The sequence below is a fragment of the Lissotriton vulgaris genome, chromosome 1_1 (genome assembly GCF_964263255.1).
Source record: "Lissotriton vulgaris chromosome 1_1, aLisVul1.2, whole genome shotgun sequence".
NCBI lineage: Eukaryota > Metazoa > Chordata > Amphibia > Caudata > Salamandridae > Lissotriton > Lissotriton vulgaris.
In genome coordinates this window covers 540000505-540017564 of record NC_141685.1, presented here as the reverse complement: position 1 = coordinate 540017564, position 17060 = coordinate 540000505, and the positions used below count along the sequence as shown (strand labels likewise).

Here is a 17060-nt window from a genome sequence, read left to right as displayed (position 1 = left end):
ATGGGGCACAGGCCGTCGATATTTAAGCTTAGCGAAACTGCAACTCCCGTCAGATGCCGGTGGGATGGGGGCCCCAGACTTTTATGCATATTGTCTATCAACGCAACTGCAGTGGCTTTCATATTGGTTAGCAGGCCGCAAACTACAGGAAATAGCTTACACTAAGCAAATGATTGCACAGGTTATCTTACATAGCCTGCTCTTCCCCGGTAGCACGATTCTGCCTTCGGCTCGAACGCTGCTTAAGACTACAAGCACATACTGGAAGCAAGCATTGCAGTACACTATCACCACCCCAGCATATGCCCCTAACATACCATTATTGAGTATCCCCACTAATTTGGGAACTCTCACCTTCCGCATATTAGAACCCTGGACGCAGGCCAAGGTTGACACAGTGGGGGACCTCTTTGGAGAGAGGATGCTACTACTGAATACAGATTTCACGAACTAACGTGGGGTCTCGGAAGTACTGTTTTTGACACACGGGAGCTGGGTGCGTTACATAAAGAAACACTGGGCACCCCAAGGATCCGAACCCAACACAAATGAGTTAGTTAATCTAATGTATTTTAGGGGGACAGTAGTCACCTCACCCGTTGGTTTTATCATGGGATATGTACTCACTAACCATCCCTGTGGACTTTAATACGCACCAAATGGGAACAGGATATGAACAGACCACTACTAGATAAAGAGTGGAAGACGATACTGGACTATCCAAAACGAGTATCCCGAACCACACAATTTAAATGTATACAATATATGGTAACTCGAGGGCAAATTTAACACCACACAAACTGCATTCCCTCTACCTTAGTGTTACGGCATCTTGCCCAAGATGTACTGAATAGGATGCAGATCTCATACATATGATATGGGCTTGTGCCGGGCTGAGGGGATACTTGGAGGAATAACCAATGCCTTGGAGGGAGTTGTGGGAGACATGGGTTGGCAAACAGCAGAAACATGTATATTGGGACTATATTGACGACGAAAAGAGTACCAAGTACAGGCTAATTTGATAGATTTAGCTCTTATACTAGCAAAACGAGGAGTCACAAGGAGGTGAAAATCACCTTTAGCCCCCACGATACTGAGTTGGAAAGAAGAAGTTGAATAATGGGGACTGGCGGAGTGTAGCTATTCCGAGAGAAGAAAAAAGAGGACTGAGAAAGGAGCCTATTGCTATGAGTTGGGACCTCCTGTTAGAATCTTTTAAATCTGGTGACATATTCAACTCTCCCTGCGTATCGGCACTGACTCTCCATGGTAAGAGCTGGTGATAGATACAGCCATGACCCCCAAGGTTTCCATTCCCTTGAATCCTAGTAGCCAAAATAAGGTGTGTTATAAATATATATAGTATATGCACAACCCTCAATACCAGTGCTCACAAAACTAACTAGGCACACAGTATCTGGCCTTCACAATCCAGTCCCTCTCCTTAGTATTTAGTTTTTTTTTTCTAAGGGCTCGTCAGCGGGGGAGGGGGGGGAGTGAGTTTAAAATATTGAGTACTTGTTTCATTCTCACCGAGTAAGGTAGTACTATTGATGTATTAGCAGGGAGGATAGCTAATGTATCCAAACACTATGCGACTGTAAATACTGAGGAAGGACTAAACATAATGAATAAGCGCAAATCTGTACCGCTATGATGTGCTTATTCTTGGTCCTGCTATACAGAAGTCCTTATTTTCCTTTTTTGTAATCGGAAGAAAATGAATACAATTTGTTTAAAAAAACAAAAAGTGGGACATAAATGTGTTTGTAATTGGATGATCTTGATACCCTTTACATTTTGGGAATTTTGTCTTTTTGAACATAAATGTGCCCAGTGCTAAAATAATGTAGTTTAACGATTTTAGCTTGTATGCTTTCATTTAATATGAAGCTTTGCTGATCTTTAGCAAAATGCAGGAATGGCATATACCCAAGTGTTCTGGTCTGTGGTTTAATATCAACGCAACACCTCACCTACCCAAACTATGGTACATTTTGGTCTTTAAATGCCACTTTTTTGAATACTTTGTTTTAAATATGGGTGTAAGCAGGTGTTCATACTACCTGCCTAATAACTATGTCATCTTTTAATTTTTAAGAGAGAAAATGTCAGTGCCTGGAGCAAACCTGCAAGCGACTGGAGAAGGAGAAGGAAACTCTTGTTGGTCAAGTTGAAACATTAAAGGCCAAATTAATGAAGGCAGAATCTGAAGTTTCTTCTGTAAAAATGTCTATGAACCAGAGAACATCTCAGTTTCAAGCAATCCAAGAGGAGTTACTAGAGAAAGCAGTGAAAACCAGCAAATTAGAACAAGAGGTAAGTGGCCTGATGCACAGACCTTCATAAAACTTGATGAAATGAAAGCTTACATTTTTCTTTTTTTGTATAGGCAAGACTTCTGATCATAAATCAATTTAAATTAAACTCTTATGTAATTCAACCTGAATGCAATGGGCAATGCTTAATTGATTTTTGCCCCACAGAAACCATGTCCTGTACCTGACTTTCGAACACATATTAGGTCCATTCCAACCCAAATCATAGTGATGATATTTAGTTTAAATCAATGTTGAGGCTCCAAGGACTTTCTTTCTGAGCACAGATTCTCACCAGTGTTACTCTCGTCACCTGCTCCAACATCTTCTTTTCGTCCTTCTGTAAACTTACCTTTAAAGGATGCTGTTTAATAACTGATATTTACAACAAGGGGTGGTGAGGGACAGAGTCTCTGAATTAAACAGAATACTCTCACCCAGTCAAGAGATCAGGGCTAGATCCAACACCGTTTTTTAACTGATAGCTGAGAGGAGAAAAGAATACCCGTGCCTCTTTTCAGAACAGTGTGAGGAGCTTAATGGTGTTTATTTTTCATAATACCTCATTATACCATGTTATGTTCAGGAAGCTGCAACTTTAATGGGGACTTCAAATGATGTATTCTCTTTAGATATTTACAACAAGGGGTGGCGAGGGACAGAGTCTCTGAATTAAGCAGAAAGCTCTCACCCAGTCAAGAGATCAGGGCTAGATCCAACACCGTTTTTTAGCTCACTGCACCATCCCAGTTTCAGAACCTGGCTGTATGCAAATTAGTCTGTTCCTGTCCCAGTGCATGATGGGAACAGGGCAAACCAAACTACAAAAGCCAATTCTTACACTGGGAAGGAAACAAGCTCCCGGGGACCGGTTTCTGGCATTACAGCCGTCTTCGGCCCGGTTTGCTTGAATCCTGATGGTGCAATGAGCAAGGGACTCATGTCTGAGTATACCCTTCCACGCTTAGGGTGGACAAAAATATTTACAACAAGGGGTGGCGAGGGACAGAGTCTCTGAATTAAGCAGAAAGCTCTCACCCAGTCAAGAGATCAGGGCTAGATCCAACACCGTTTTTTAGCTCACTGCACCATCCCAGTTTCAGAACCTGGCTGTATGCAAATTAGTCTGTTCCTGTCCCAGTGCATGATGGGAACAGGGCAAACCAAACTACAAAAGCCAATTCTTACACTGGGAAGGAAACAAGCTCCCGGGGACCGGTTTCTGGCATTACAGCCGTCTTCGGCCCGGTTTGCTTGAATCCTGATGGTGCAATGAGCAAGGGACTCATGTCTGAGTATACCCTTCCACGCTTAGGGTGGACAAAAATATTTACAACAAGGGGTGGCGAGGGACAGAGTCTCTGAATTAAGCAGAAAGCTCTCACCCAGTCAAGAGATCAGGGCTAGATCCAACACCGTTTTTTAGCTCACTGCACCATCCCAGTTTCAGAACCTGGCTGTATGCAAATTAGTCTGTTCCTGTCCCAGTGCATGATGGGAACAGGGCAAACCAAACTACAAAAGCCAATTCTTACACTGGGAAGGAAACAAGCTCCCGGGGACCGGTTTCTGGCATTACAGCCGTCTTCGGCCCGGTTTGCTTGAATCCTGATGGTGCAATGAGCAAGGGACTCATGTCTGAGTATACCCTTCCACGCTTAGGGTGGACAAAAATATTTACAACAAGGGGTGGCGAGGGACAGAGTCTCTGAATTAAGCAGAAAGCTCTCACCCAGTCAAGAGATCAGGGCTAGATCCAACACCGTTTTTTAGCTCACTGCACCATCCCAGTTTCAGAACCTGGCTGTATGCAAATTAGTCTGTTCCTGTCCCAGTGCATGATGGGAACAGGGCAAACCAAACTACGAAAGCCAATTCTTACACTGGGAAGGAAACAAGCTCCCGGGGACCGGTTTCTGGCATTACAGCCGTCTTCGGCCCGGTTTGCTTGAATCCTGATGGTGCAATAAGCAAGGGACTCATGTCTGAGTATACCCTTCCACGCTTAGGGTGGACAAAAATATTTACAACAAGGGGTGGCGAGGGACAGAGTCTCTGAATTAAGCAGAAAGCTCTCACCCAGTCAAGAGATCAGGGCTAGATCCAACACCGTTTTTTAGCTCACTGCACCATCCCAGTTTCAGAACCTGGCTGTATGCAAATTAGTCTGTTCCTGTCCCAGTGCATGATGGGAACAGGGCAAACCAAACTACAAAAGCCAATTCTTACACTGGGAAGGAAACAAGCTCCCGGGGACCGGTTTCTGGCATTACAGCCGTCTTCGGCCCGGTTTGCTTGAATCCTGATGGTGCAATAAGCAAGGGACTCATGTCTGAGTATACCCTTCCACGCTTAGGGTGGACAAAAATATTTACAACAAGGGGTGGCGAGGGACAGAGTCTCTGAATTAAGCAGAAAGCTCTCACCCAGTCAAGAGATCAGGGCTAGGTCCAACACCGTTTTTTAGCTCACTGCACCATCCCAGTTTCAGAACCTGGCTGTATGCAAATTAGTCTGTTCCTGTCCCAGTGCATGATGGGAACAGGGCAAACCAAACTACAAAAGCCAATTCTTACACTGGGAAGGAAACAAGCTCCCGGGGACCGGTTTCTGGCATTACAGCCGTCTTCGGCCCGGTTTGCTTGAATCCTGATGGTGCAATGAGCAAGGGACTCATGTCTGAGTATACCCTTCCACGCTTAGGGTGGACAAAAATATTTACAACAAGGGGTGGCGAGGGACAGAGTCTCTGAATTAAGCAGAAAGCTCTCACCCAGTCAAGAGATCAGGGCTAGATCCAACACCGTTTTTTAGCTCACTGCACCATCCCAGTTTCAGAACCTGGCTGTATGCAAATTAGTCTGTTCCTGTCCCAGTGCATGATGGGAACAGGGCAAACCAAACTACAAAAGCCAATTCTTACACTGGGAAGGAAACAAGCTCCCGGGGACCGGTTTCTGGCATTACAGCCGTCTTCGGCCCGGTTTGCTTGAATCCTGATGGTGCAATGAGCAAGGGACTCATGTCTGAGTATACCCTTCCACGCTTAGGGTGGACAAAAATATTTACAACAAGGGGTGGCGAGGGACAGAGTCTCTGAATTAAGCAGAAAGCTCTCACCCAGTCAAGAGATCAGGGCTAGATCCAACATCGTTTTTTAGCTCACTGCACCATCCCAGTTTCAGAACCTGGCTGTATGCAAATTAGTCTGTTCCTGTCCCAGTGCATGATGGGAACAGGGCAAACCAAACTACAAAAGCCAATTCTTACACTGGGAAGGAAACAAGCTCCCGGGGACCGGTTTCTGGCATTACAGCCGTCTTCGGCCCGGTTTGCTTGAATCCTGATGGTGCAATGAGCAAGGGACTCATGTCTGAGTATACCCTTCCACGCTTAGGGTGGACAAAAATATTTACAACAAGGGGTGGCGAGGGACAGAGTCTCTGAATTAAGCAGAAAGCTCTCACCCAGTCAAGAGATCAGGGCTAGATCCAACACCGTTTTTTAGCTCACTGCACCATCCCAGTTTCAGAACCTGGCTGTATGCAAATTAGTCTGTTCCTGTCCCAGTGCATGATGGGAACAGGGCAAACCAAACTACAAAAGCCAATTCTTACACTGGGAAGGAAACAAGCTCCCGGGGACCGGTTTCTGGCATTACAGCCGTCTTCTCTTTAGAAGCAGTAACATTGTTGTATTTTTCTTGCATACAGACCGATATCATTGCTGAACATAAAGCCCAAGGTCCTAGCTAAAATATTGGCAAATAGACTGAATACCTGCATCAGTTCATTAGTGATCCCCGATCAATCTGGGTGTATGCCAGGCAGCGCCATAAGACACAATTTACACAGATCACATGACATTGACGCTGAGAAAGCATCCAACTCCGTAGAATGGAATCTCATGTTTGCGGTCTTCCAAAAGATGGGTCTGGGACCTCCCTGTGATAGACCAAACGACCATACACATATCCATCAACTTGATTTAAAAAATGTGCTTCAGAAACCGACAATCACTCAAGGGTTAATATTTTACTGCATAAATATCTAACAGTAAAAAAACAACCGGTCGTTGAGGTCTTTATTGAAAATACAACAGTATTTGATCTAAGTTATTAGCTCTGGGTAAACGGTCTGTCCTTTTACATCTCCTAATGGAGTTACCTTCTGACGCCTGCAGCGGGGCTCTAATTGAATGTCTCCAGCTAGAGTAAAAACAAACGATAAAAACAGGAATTTATTTTTGCTCGACTGCTTTTCACACTTCATTTGTAGGATTTAAAAAAAAGAAATCTGGGACAAATTCTAGGCGCACATCCAGTGCACACCTTATTCTTGCTACACATTTTTACTTAAATCCTTAGTCTCTGTCAAAAAGAGTCTGTCCGTACAAGGCCTCAGTTTGGAATTAGACTTGACAAATGCCTTTTGTATTCTTTGGGAGCCCTATTAGGTGGGTAAAGATTGACCTCTAATTTGCTCAAGAGCCATTATTCATACACAATTAATTAATGTGCAAGAAGGGTCAACTTCGCGAATGATGAGAAAATTTGAATAGACATTGCGGCTATTTATTCTAAAGTACGTAGATTTTTACATGCACCTGTCCACTCCTCAAATTAAGTTATTCTGTCAAAAAGTAGTGCCCAGGCACATGTTGAATCAGATAAAACTGACTGTTATAGAAAGATAAATAAACACTATTTAAATATGGTGGGCAAGCAAAATGTAACTCTGCCCATGTGATAACATTAGTAGACCACAAACTAAGAAGAATTATTTGTCAATTTACAGAGCAGATCTAAATTGCCATAAAGGGAAGTGAGACAACTTCTCACACACTAATATGGCATCCACTTTATGTGATAATAAATTACAGGATTTAGATTGTGTTATTTTGTTTGTCCCACATTAACCCTGATATGTTGAAAGTTTTTAAGGTCAATGTTTATAAGAAAAGAAGTGGATGTAGATCAGTATGCAAGAAATGTTTATTAGGTACACTGATTCCATTTGATTGTTATATGGTTTTTACTTTTATCTGATAGTGACTTCTAGCTGCAGATTCCTTACCTTTTAATTTCCCAGGCATCAGGCCAGATCAGTGAACTTTTTCTGAGCAGTACCTCTTGTGTGTGCCGTTGGGTGGATCCATTCATCTCTGTGTGACGGCGTTGGTACCTATATACGTGCCACCCAGACGCGCGGACGTAGGTTCATTTTTTTTTTTTTTTTTAAACTTTATTTTTGTCGCAGACAATGATAGCATATAACAGTTGCGCCGACAGCTACAAGAAAGCTACGACATCATGTCAAATAACATACTTCTGTGTACACGGCCCATCAGCCCACAACCCGAAGGCCGGGCGGCGGTAGGTGATAGCATGTAAGCCAGGTCATGAACCTAGCCATGTAACTGCGCGGCAGGAAATTCTGTTCTGCTTTTCATTTTCTTTTATACAGGTTACCCCCCAACTCCCCAAAGGAACCCTCCCCCCCAAAACTTTGGCATTCATGACTAAAACATGTGTATACAGGTCGTTCACCTCATTATGGCACTCCTATCGGCAGATAGAGCAGCGATCATTACGTAGATTAGGAATGAAACCTTCAGATACCAAAACACAATTTCTCCCATTTGCATCCAACACGTGCGTGTGCGGTCAGGCACTCCCCCAACTCACTGCCCTCCCTCACCCTCCCCACCACTCTCATCCTCAGACCCTGTATCCCCAGGGGTGAACAACTCCGCACTTGTGCCATCCGAGTCTTCGGCTGCCTCTCCCACCACTCGCATCATTCTCCACGCAAGCAGGTCGTCCTGTAGCTTTACATCTCTACGCACGGTTTGCATGAAGGTTTCCTCCGCCAGGGACCATTCCCCCACATCTCTAAGCCACTGCGACATCTCTGGGGCCCTCTGTCCCATCCATGCGATGGCCACCCTCCTCCTTGCCAGTACTAAAAGTAGTTGTAACATTTTGTAGGACAAATTACACTTCTTGGGCTTGGGGACTAAGGCTAACAAACAATGCAGGGGGGTCAGTTCCATCCGGAGTTCAGTAACCTTACGAATGTGCGCCACCACCGACTGCCAGAAGGTGTAAACTAACGGGCAGTCCCACGCCAGATGAAGGAAGGAGGCACCCGGCGCGCCACACCTAGGGCAGTCATCGCGCTTGTCCGGGGCGATACGCTTCAAGGCAACCGGAGTCGCATATGTTCGGTGTAAAAAGTTAAAGTGTGTCAGTTTGAACCGTGCATTGCACGACACCTTTCGGGTGAGGGTACCAATGCGTTTGCGCTGTGTCGGGTCCAAAACAACCCCCAGGTCAGCCTCCCAGGCCACCCACGCCGGGGGAACCGGCGGGGTGGAGTCCTGCCGCATGGCTGAGTACAATAGGGTTATTAGCCTCCTGCCCCTACCACAGGAAAGGATAATATTGAGGGTATGGGACACAGGGGGCGCATCAGGGAATTGAGGCCAAGTATCCCGTGCCATTGCATGGAGGCCCCTGTAATGTAGGAACTGTCCCTCACCGAGTCCGAACGTCTCCGTCGCCCGTTCGATAGATAGAAACGTGTCGTCCGGGTAGAGATCTGCCAACAGCTCGCACCCACCCGCTCTCCAGTCATGGAATGGCATGTGGACCTCCATGTCCACCACTGGGGCCATGATCCATATCGGCAGCTCCCTGTGAAAGGGGGCCCTTCGTAGGATTTTTTCCACAACACGCTGCCAAATGGCTGCGGTGTGGCGCACTATGTACGGCGGTGCCGCATCCGCGCCCCTGCCGCGCATCAGGGCCATCGGTACTGTTCTTTCATCCGCACTCCCCGCTAGGAGTCGTAGTTCCCAGGTGTCCGCATCCGCGAACCACCTGGCAGCCGGCAACAGCTGAGCAGCATAGTAGTAGAGGTCGAATCTCGGCGCCTCCAACCCCCCTTCCTCCCAGCTCCGGTCAACCGTGTGTAAGGCAACTCTACTACGCCTGCCCGCCCAGAGTAAGGACGTAAGGAGTGTATTAAGAGTGCGGAACATCCGCGGGGGAAGATGGCACAGTGAATTCTGCAACACATACAGCACTCGCGGCAGCATCACCATTTTCGCCACTGCCAGTCGTCCCATCAGGGAGAGAGGCAATGTGTTCCAGAATGACACCGATTGTTGTAGTGAGTGCACCACCCTATCCGCATTGCGGGCCAGCAATTGTTCGTCCGACGACGCCACCTGTATCCCCAGATAGCGGAAGGCTTCCAGTTCCCACCGCAGACCCAGGTGCGGCAAGTCCCCGCGCGCGTCCACATTACATCCCGCTAGGGGGAAGATGAGGGACTTCCCTGCATTGATACGCAGGCCCGAGGCTGCACCAAAACGGTCCAGTAGCCGTAGCAAAACCGGTAGCGCGTCCCGCGGAGATGTTAAGTAAAACAGAGCATCGTCTGCATACAAGGACACCGTGTGCACATTACTCCCCACTTTGATTCCCCATTGGGACATCGTGGTACGGACTTCCACCGCCAACGGCTCAATTGCCAGGGCGAACAGGAGCGGCGAGAGGGGGCATCCCTGACGGGTGCCTCTCTCCAACGCCCAGTCCTCAGAGCGTGCAGCCCCAAGTTTGACTCTGGCTCGAGGCGCCCGGTACAGTATCTGGATCCACTAGCGAAACACGGGCCCCAATCCCACCTGTTGAAGCACCTCTGATAGGTACCCCCAGCTAACCGTATCAAATGCCTTGGCCAAGTCTATCGAAACCAGGACCTGGGGATCCTCCCTACCGCGCACCTCATGCATTACATGGGTTAATCGCCGCAGATTCATCGCGGTGTTGCGTCCGGGGATGAATCCACACTGGTCCTGGTGAACCAACTGGACCATGTACGGCGCCAACCGAGCGGCTAAGAGTTTGGTCAGGATCTTGACATCCGTGTTAATCATTGTGATGGGGCGGTATGCCGCGGGGTCATAACCATCACCACCCGGCTTTAGAAGCATGCAGATCTCACCCTGGTACATTGTGGGTGGAAGGGCTCCATCCTCCAGCGCTGTAAGGAAGACCTGGAGGAGGAGGGGGCCAAGGACGTCTCCGAACGTGTGGTAGAACGCGGAAGGAAACCCGTCTCCTCCCGGGGATTTCGCCGTCGGTAGGCCGGCCATAGCCACCCGCACTTCGTGGAGGGTCAAAGCCCCATCTAATTCTTCCGCTGCTTCCCTCGGAAGGGCCGGAAGAGTCACACCTCGGAGGTAAGGCTGATAGGATGCCTCCGTGACCAGCGGATCTGCCGTATACACCTGCTGCAGGTGGGTTTTGAGAACCCGCAATATACCGGATTCCGAATGCACCATGACCCTATCAGGGCCCCTCAGGGCAACTATCCGAACCGGGCCGATTCTTTCTTCAAAATCCAGGCCAATAATCGGCCGGATTTGTCCCCCTCCCTGTGGAGACGCTGTCTAAATTGACCTAGCGTGTATCTGTCGAGGCGCGTAAGTATATCGTGTACTTGCTCCTGGGCTTCCCGCTCCAGGGCCAGTTCCGGTTCCCCAGGATTTGGTGAGGCCTGTCGAGTCCGCAGGGTGTCTTCAGCTTCCCGCAGTTCGCGAGTCTGCTGTCGGCGGACCCCATAAGTAAGCGCCATGCATTCACCCCGCACCACTGCTTTCAGAGCGTCCCATTTCGTCGACAGGGACACGTCGTCCCCCTCCCAGTTCAGGTCGACGTAATTAGTGAGTGTAGTCTGCACATGATCTCTACCCAATGGGTCCTGTAGTAGGTCCGCAGGCATCCGCCATGTACGGGGGCGGCAAGGCTGGTCGACGTCCTGCGTAGCGCACAACACCGGGGAGTGGTCAGACAGGAAGCGGGCCAGATGGGTGACCTTTAGGGAATACGACGCATCCATATTTGCGGCGAGGACCCTATCCAGCCTGCTATGGGTGTCGTGTGTAGGAGTGTAACAGGTGTACAGTTTCTGTGACGGGTGACTCTGACGCCACACATCTACTGCCCCCAAGTTCGCCATGACCTCGCGCAGTCTCGCCGTCATGCGAGGTTTCGTCCCCACTCGGGGAGGATGCCTATCCAGGGCAGGGTCCAGGATACAGTTAAAGTCTCCGAACCACAGGAGAGGGCTGTCCACGTCCGACACTAAGACGTCTTCCATTTGTGGGTAGAAGGTCGCGTCGTCTATGTTAGGCGCATATGTATTAAGTAGTGTAAGGTCCCTGCCATTCAACTTCACCCTCAGCAGCAGGTACCTGCCCTCAACGTCCGCCTCCGCATACTGTACCGCGAGGGGGACCCCGGGCGCTATCCAGATCAAGACCCCACGCGCATACGTCGAAAAGGAAGAGTGAAAGACCTGACCCCGCCATTTTTTAGCCAGCTTTTGCGCTCCCTCCTCATTCAGATGCGTTTCTTGCAAACATGCAATCGAAATGCCATGCCTCCGAAGGAAGGATAGGACCCTATATCTTTTGGTACAAGTGCCCAACCCACGCACGTTCCACGTTAAGAATTTGTATCCCATGTTTCCTGTAAGTGCCCAGCCGGGCCATGCAGTCTGCTGCCAAAATACCGCCTCCTTGGGGCCTGAACAGTGATACACATGATGCCTATACCAACATTCTTAAACAGTTCCCCCCCTCCCCCCCCCCCCCCAATTGCAACATTTGCAGAACACTCCCCCCCCCCCCCCCCTCCCCCACCCTCGAGCAGGATAACGACAACAACCCAACCTGTCAACCCGCCCTTCCCCCGCTGGTGCCAGGACGTGCACAGCCTCCCCACACACCCCTCACAACACATCACACACCCACACAACTATGAACTGCATACCCCCCCCCCCCCCCCCCCCCCCCAGCTCCCCGCATGACCCAATGCTCACATTGAGTACGCCCGGCTCCGGCCCAACTGTAGTCGACCATACAGGACCAGATCCAATAGTAGCACACCCACCTCCCACTTATCAATCAAGTCCCACAGTGCAAATCTACCGGCCCCTGTCTCCAACCCACAATGCAAAGTCTGGTGGCTCTGGGTACAATGTCAATCCAGTGTTCACCTATACCCCTCTCCACCCCGGGAGCCACAGCAGCCATCCAAAGACAAAGTACATACAGCTCCTACATCACCTCAGGGTGGGCCATTCACCTCCAGGGCCCCAGCTCCCCCAGTCTCCTGAATCACCAGGTCCGACGGTGCCATGTCCCGCACCGCAGCTGGTATCGTGTCCGGGACCAGGATTTCCGCAGGTTCCAGCGGGTTTTGAGACTCCGCCACGGCCCCCTGTAGCAAGGGTTCCAGGAGCATTCCGCCATCAGCCCCAACCGTGATTCTAGGTTCCTCCGTGTGCTCCGACGTAGAGCGTCGTCTCCGTCCGCCCCGGGGCCTCCGCTGCCGCTGGGGTCGGCTCCCCCATGTCTCCTTGGACCCTCCACGGGCTCCCGGTGGAACCCCATCTCCCCTAACTTCCAGCCATTCCCATACTTCCTCCGGGAATTCAAAGAAGTGTACCTTGCCCTGAGCCAGCACCTTGAGTTTGGCGGGATACAGCAACATGTATTGTAATTGCATCGCCCGGAGCTTCTGCTTAACCCCCAGAAAGGATTTCCTCATCTCCTGAACCTGATGGGTATAGTCTGGGTATATTGAAATCCGGTTATTTTCAATGGCCAGGTCCGGCTTTTCCCTCGCCGCTCGCAGGATGCAGTCTCGATCCCGATAGTTCAATATTTTGGCAATCAGAGCCCGCGGCGGGGCCCCCGGCTGTGGCGGGGGAACCAGGGCTCGATGAGCTCTCTCGATGACAAACACTTCTGAGAGACCCTGCGGGCACAGCTTTGCTCTAATCCATGTTTCCAGAAAGCGTTCAGGGTCTCCAGCCTCCAGTCTCTCCGGGACCCCTAGGACTCTAATGTTGCTGCGACGCGCCCTCCCTTCTGCGTCCTCGGCTCTCCGCTCCAAGGCACCAGTCGTCGCCTTAAGGTGTGTGACCGTCTTCTGGAGAGAGGCCACCTCCCCTTGTAGCTGCACGATATTGGCCTCCGCATCTGTGACTTTGTCCGCCACCTTACGGAGGTCTGTCCGCAGGAGGTTGACGTCGATGGAGACTGTTTCGATTTGCCTCTCCAACGCTGAGTGGGAGCCCTGAATAGCCTTTAGGAGTTCCGCACGGGAGGGCTCACCGGGGTCCCCCGGCTCCTCATCCTGGCCCGATTGGCGTGTAATCCTTTGGGGCGGCAGTCTTTGCGTGGTGTAATGGGTGATCGTATTGGCCTGTGACGAGCGGGACACCCTGTCTTTACGCATCTTCGGAATGATCCCAATGCGGGGATGGCCTGCCTTTAGAGCAGCAGCAAGCCCAATCCCGCCTCCACCCAGTCGGCGGAAAGTTCTGTGAGGAGTCGCGCTCGAGCTCTCACCCTTGCACAGTCAGTCGGGCGTCCCTACTCCCCAACCCTCCCGTCGCATGCAAGTCCCAGGCACCTCAGGCACCGTCAGGAAGCGTCGTCCACCGTCAAGGAGGAATCCGGCAACCACACCTCGCCAGCCGGGTGGCGCGATCTCGTCGAGGGTCCCTGTGGACCCCAGTGGGTGCGGCGCTGTGTCCCTTCGTCCAGCCGGGCCCCACAGGTAGCAGGTCACTCTAGTCTCCGCACCCAGCTTTATGGGCGGAGTAGCTCGTATGCCCCAGTCTCTCGGCCAGTAGCCTGGCAGGGGGGGGCCCAAGGCACTCCACCCCGGCACCGCAATCAGGAGTCCAATCTTTGCCCCTCAACCAATACTTCCTCCAGAGGCCCAGGGCCCCTCCGAGAGTCAATGGGGGGATCTTGCGCCCCTCCCCCCCCCTGCGCTCCAGGAGGCAGGTAGGCCCGGGAGAACTGGGCCGGCCCCGCGTAGTCTGTCAGGGGCTCAGTGTTTGTGCCTGCGCCGTCCGCGCCGCTGCTCTGTGCTCCTCTGGGCCCCCAGCCCGCTCTCACCTCACGGCCACGTCAGTCTCCGCTGGGACCCAGGCCTGCAGGCGCCGCCGGTCACTCTCAGTCCCCACGGCCCGATGGCCGACTTCAAGATGGCGGCCCGGTGGGGGAGGGGCACACTCCGGTCCTCGGCTCTCCAGCCGCTCCCCCGCTCCAGGACGGCAGACCTTTCCCCAGGTAGGCAGCGGCACAGCTGGGCAAGCGCACGCCAGGGCGCCCACACGGACCCGGAGCCCCCTGTCCGTCAACCGGTGCTCGCGACCTGTTTCACCGGGGCCGAGACTCCTCCCGGGGCGTCCCTCGGTCCGGGGCCGCCTACAACGCCTCCGCTCACGGCGCCGTCCCCCGGGTCAGGGTCCAGACCCGGGACAAGCTCCTCGATCCCCCCCGCCGGCCCACCGGGTCACTCCAGGATATGGCCTCTCCTGGCCGATCAGGCCCAGACCACGGGCTCGCGTAGGTGTGGCGGCCGCTCCCGGATCACCGGGGCTGCTCCGCGGCCACTCCGCTACTCCCGCCAGCTGGACTTCGGCAGGGAAGGTCCCCGCAGTTTCAACAATATCTCCGGTCGATCAGGGTTGCTCACCGGAGCCTGGGCAGGATAAAAAGCAGGATTTTCGGGTCCGCAGGACGGGAGCTGGCAGAGCTCACGTCCTGTCGGCCATGCTGCTTGGCCACGCCCCCGACGTAGGTTCTTTTTTTTTTTGTGCCAGTCAAGGGCCGATCTGGGAAGAGCTATCCATCTCTCTGTTGCTTTTTGACAGGTTTTTTTCTCGACTTTTGTCAGATCTGGAAATTTTTTCCAACTTTGTGTGCGCTGGATGTCTTTGAGGAAGACCGGTTTCAAGCCGTGTTTTCCCTGCCACCGCATGATGTTGGTAACTGACCCCCTCCACCTCGTCAGTCTCTGGTGTCTCGAGCGCGACCACAACTCTAAGTTGAGTTCTGACTTCTGAAGGCCTTGAGGGAGCGGGTGATGAAGATCCTTGCGGCCCGGCACTCAACACCGTTGAGCGAAACTCCTTGGAGGTCCCAATCGAGGAAGAGGAGGTCTCTGGACCGCTCACGGAGCTCTAAGTCCTCTAAGTCCCACTCGAGGTCCTTTTTACACTTTGGCAAGAGGCATAAGAAGAAGTCGTCCAAGGACTTCATCTTCACCTCGGCTGTTGTCCGTCGTCGAAAGAGGTTGGGGGCGGCGACGCTCTAGACACAGTTCTGTGCTTGACTTCATGTCTCCTCCCTTTCCGGGAGCTGGAGCAACCCCCGCTCAGATAAAATAATTTTACGAGGCCATGCGCCGCGTATTTGAGTTGGCCAACCCCCTGGTGAGCTCTCTTGCCCGCAAGGTCTGAAGAGGTACTGGTGGGTCCTCATGGATCCAATCCTGAATCCAGGTCGACGCCAGTCATACCAGGACGATCTCCGGTGTCGGACCCGATGTCGGTGCCTGCGGCGCCGCCAGTGCCAGCCCCATCCTCATCTCCGAAGACATGGAATCGGAACAACGTTGCTCGACTTCAATTCAGACATAGATTGAACTCGGGGGTTCTATGTTGTCACCTGAGCACTTTAAGGATGTGCTAGGCACAGGAGAGGAATGGGAGGAGTCTATGGACCCTCTGGAACACCAGGAAAAGTCTACAGAGCAGTAGGACTGGTATCGGGAACTTGCCGATCATTCAGGAGGGCTATTCTCTGCTTTTCGTTTCTTTTCCTCCTCCCATTCTGTTAAATCTGGAACAGCTGACAGAGGATCATCTGAAATTGCTCCTGGAGGAAGTTATAGGTCTCTTGGTCAAAGGAGCTATAAAAAGGATCCCGGTTTCAGAAGTAGACAGTGATTGTTATTCCCGCTACTTTCTGATTCAAAGAAGTACAAAGGGTTACGGCCCATTTTAGATTTTCGGACTGTCAATCACTTCCTTAAGAAGGAGAAGATCAAGATGCTCACTCTAGCTCAGGTTTTGTCTGCCCTAGACCAAGAAGACTGGATGGTAGCATTGGACCTGCAAGTTGCGTATTTTCACATCCCCATTCTGCCGGGCCACAGGCGTTGCCTATGGTTCAAGGTAGGCTGCAAGCATTTTCAGTTTACTGTGCTCCCCTTCAGCCTTTCCAGTGCCCCTCGGGTGTTCACCAAGGTGATGGTGGTGTTAGCAGCTCATATGCGCAGGTTAGAGGTATCAATTTTCCCCTACCTCGACTACTGGCTGCTGAAGGCGTCCTCTACCCAGGCTGTCGTCTCCCACCTTCAGACTACGGCGGATCTCCTGCATTCACTGGGATTCTCTATAAACGTGCAGAAGTCAAACCGGACTCCTTCTCAGACGCTCCCTTTCATTTGGGGCAGTTCTAGACACACAGCGGTTTCTGGTCTATCCTCCCAAGCACCGAGTCCTAGATATTCAGGTTATTATTCCTGTTTCGGCCTCTATCCTCGATTTCGGTGAGACCAACTCTGAGGCTGTTGGGCCTCATGGCCTCCTGCATCTTTTTGGTAAAGCATATGCGGGCTCTGCAGTGGGACCTGAAGTTCCAGTGTGCACAGCATTGAGGAAATCTCACCGACGTGGTCCAGATCTTGGAAGGAACTGCAAGAGATCTGCAGTGAAGGTTGAAGAAGCGCAATTGCGTTAACAGTAGACCCCTCTCTCTTCCCCCAACGAGAAATAACAGTGGTGACAGATACACCACTTCTGGGATGGAGCGGCCTTCTGGGAGAGGTGGAGATCAGGGGACACTGGTCTCTGGCGG

The 17060-nt window shown here is 51.4% G+C and overlaps 1 protein-coding gene across 3 annotated transcripts in view; it reads left to right on the top strand.

Annotated features, from left to right (window-relative positions):
• The window catches only part of CCDC18 (coiled-coil domain containing 18), a 1483839-nt gene that overhangs the window by 509755 nt on the left and 957024 nt on the right, over window positions 1–17060 (top strand). For all 3 annotated transcript variants that reach the window (XM_086953919.1, XM_086953920.1, XM_086953918.1), the window contains one exon: window positions 2105–2322. In XM_086953919.1, the coding sequence (XP_086810045.1) occupies window positions 2105–2322 (218 nt within the window). The remainder of the gene's footprint in view (window positions 1–2104; window positions 2323–17060) is intronic.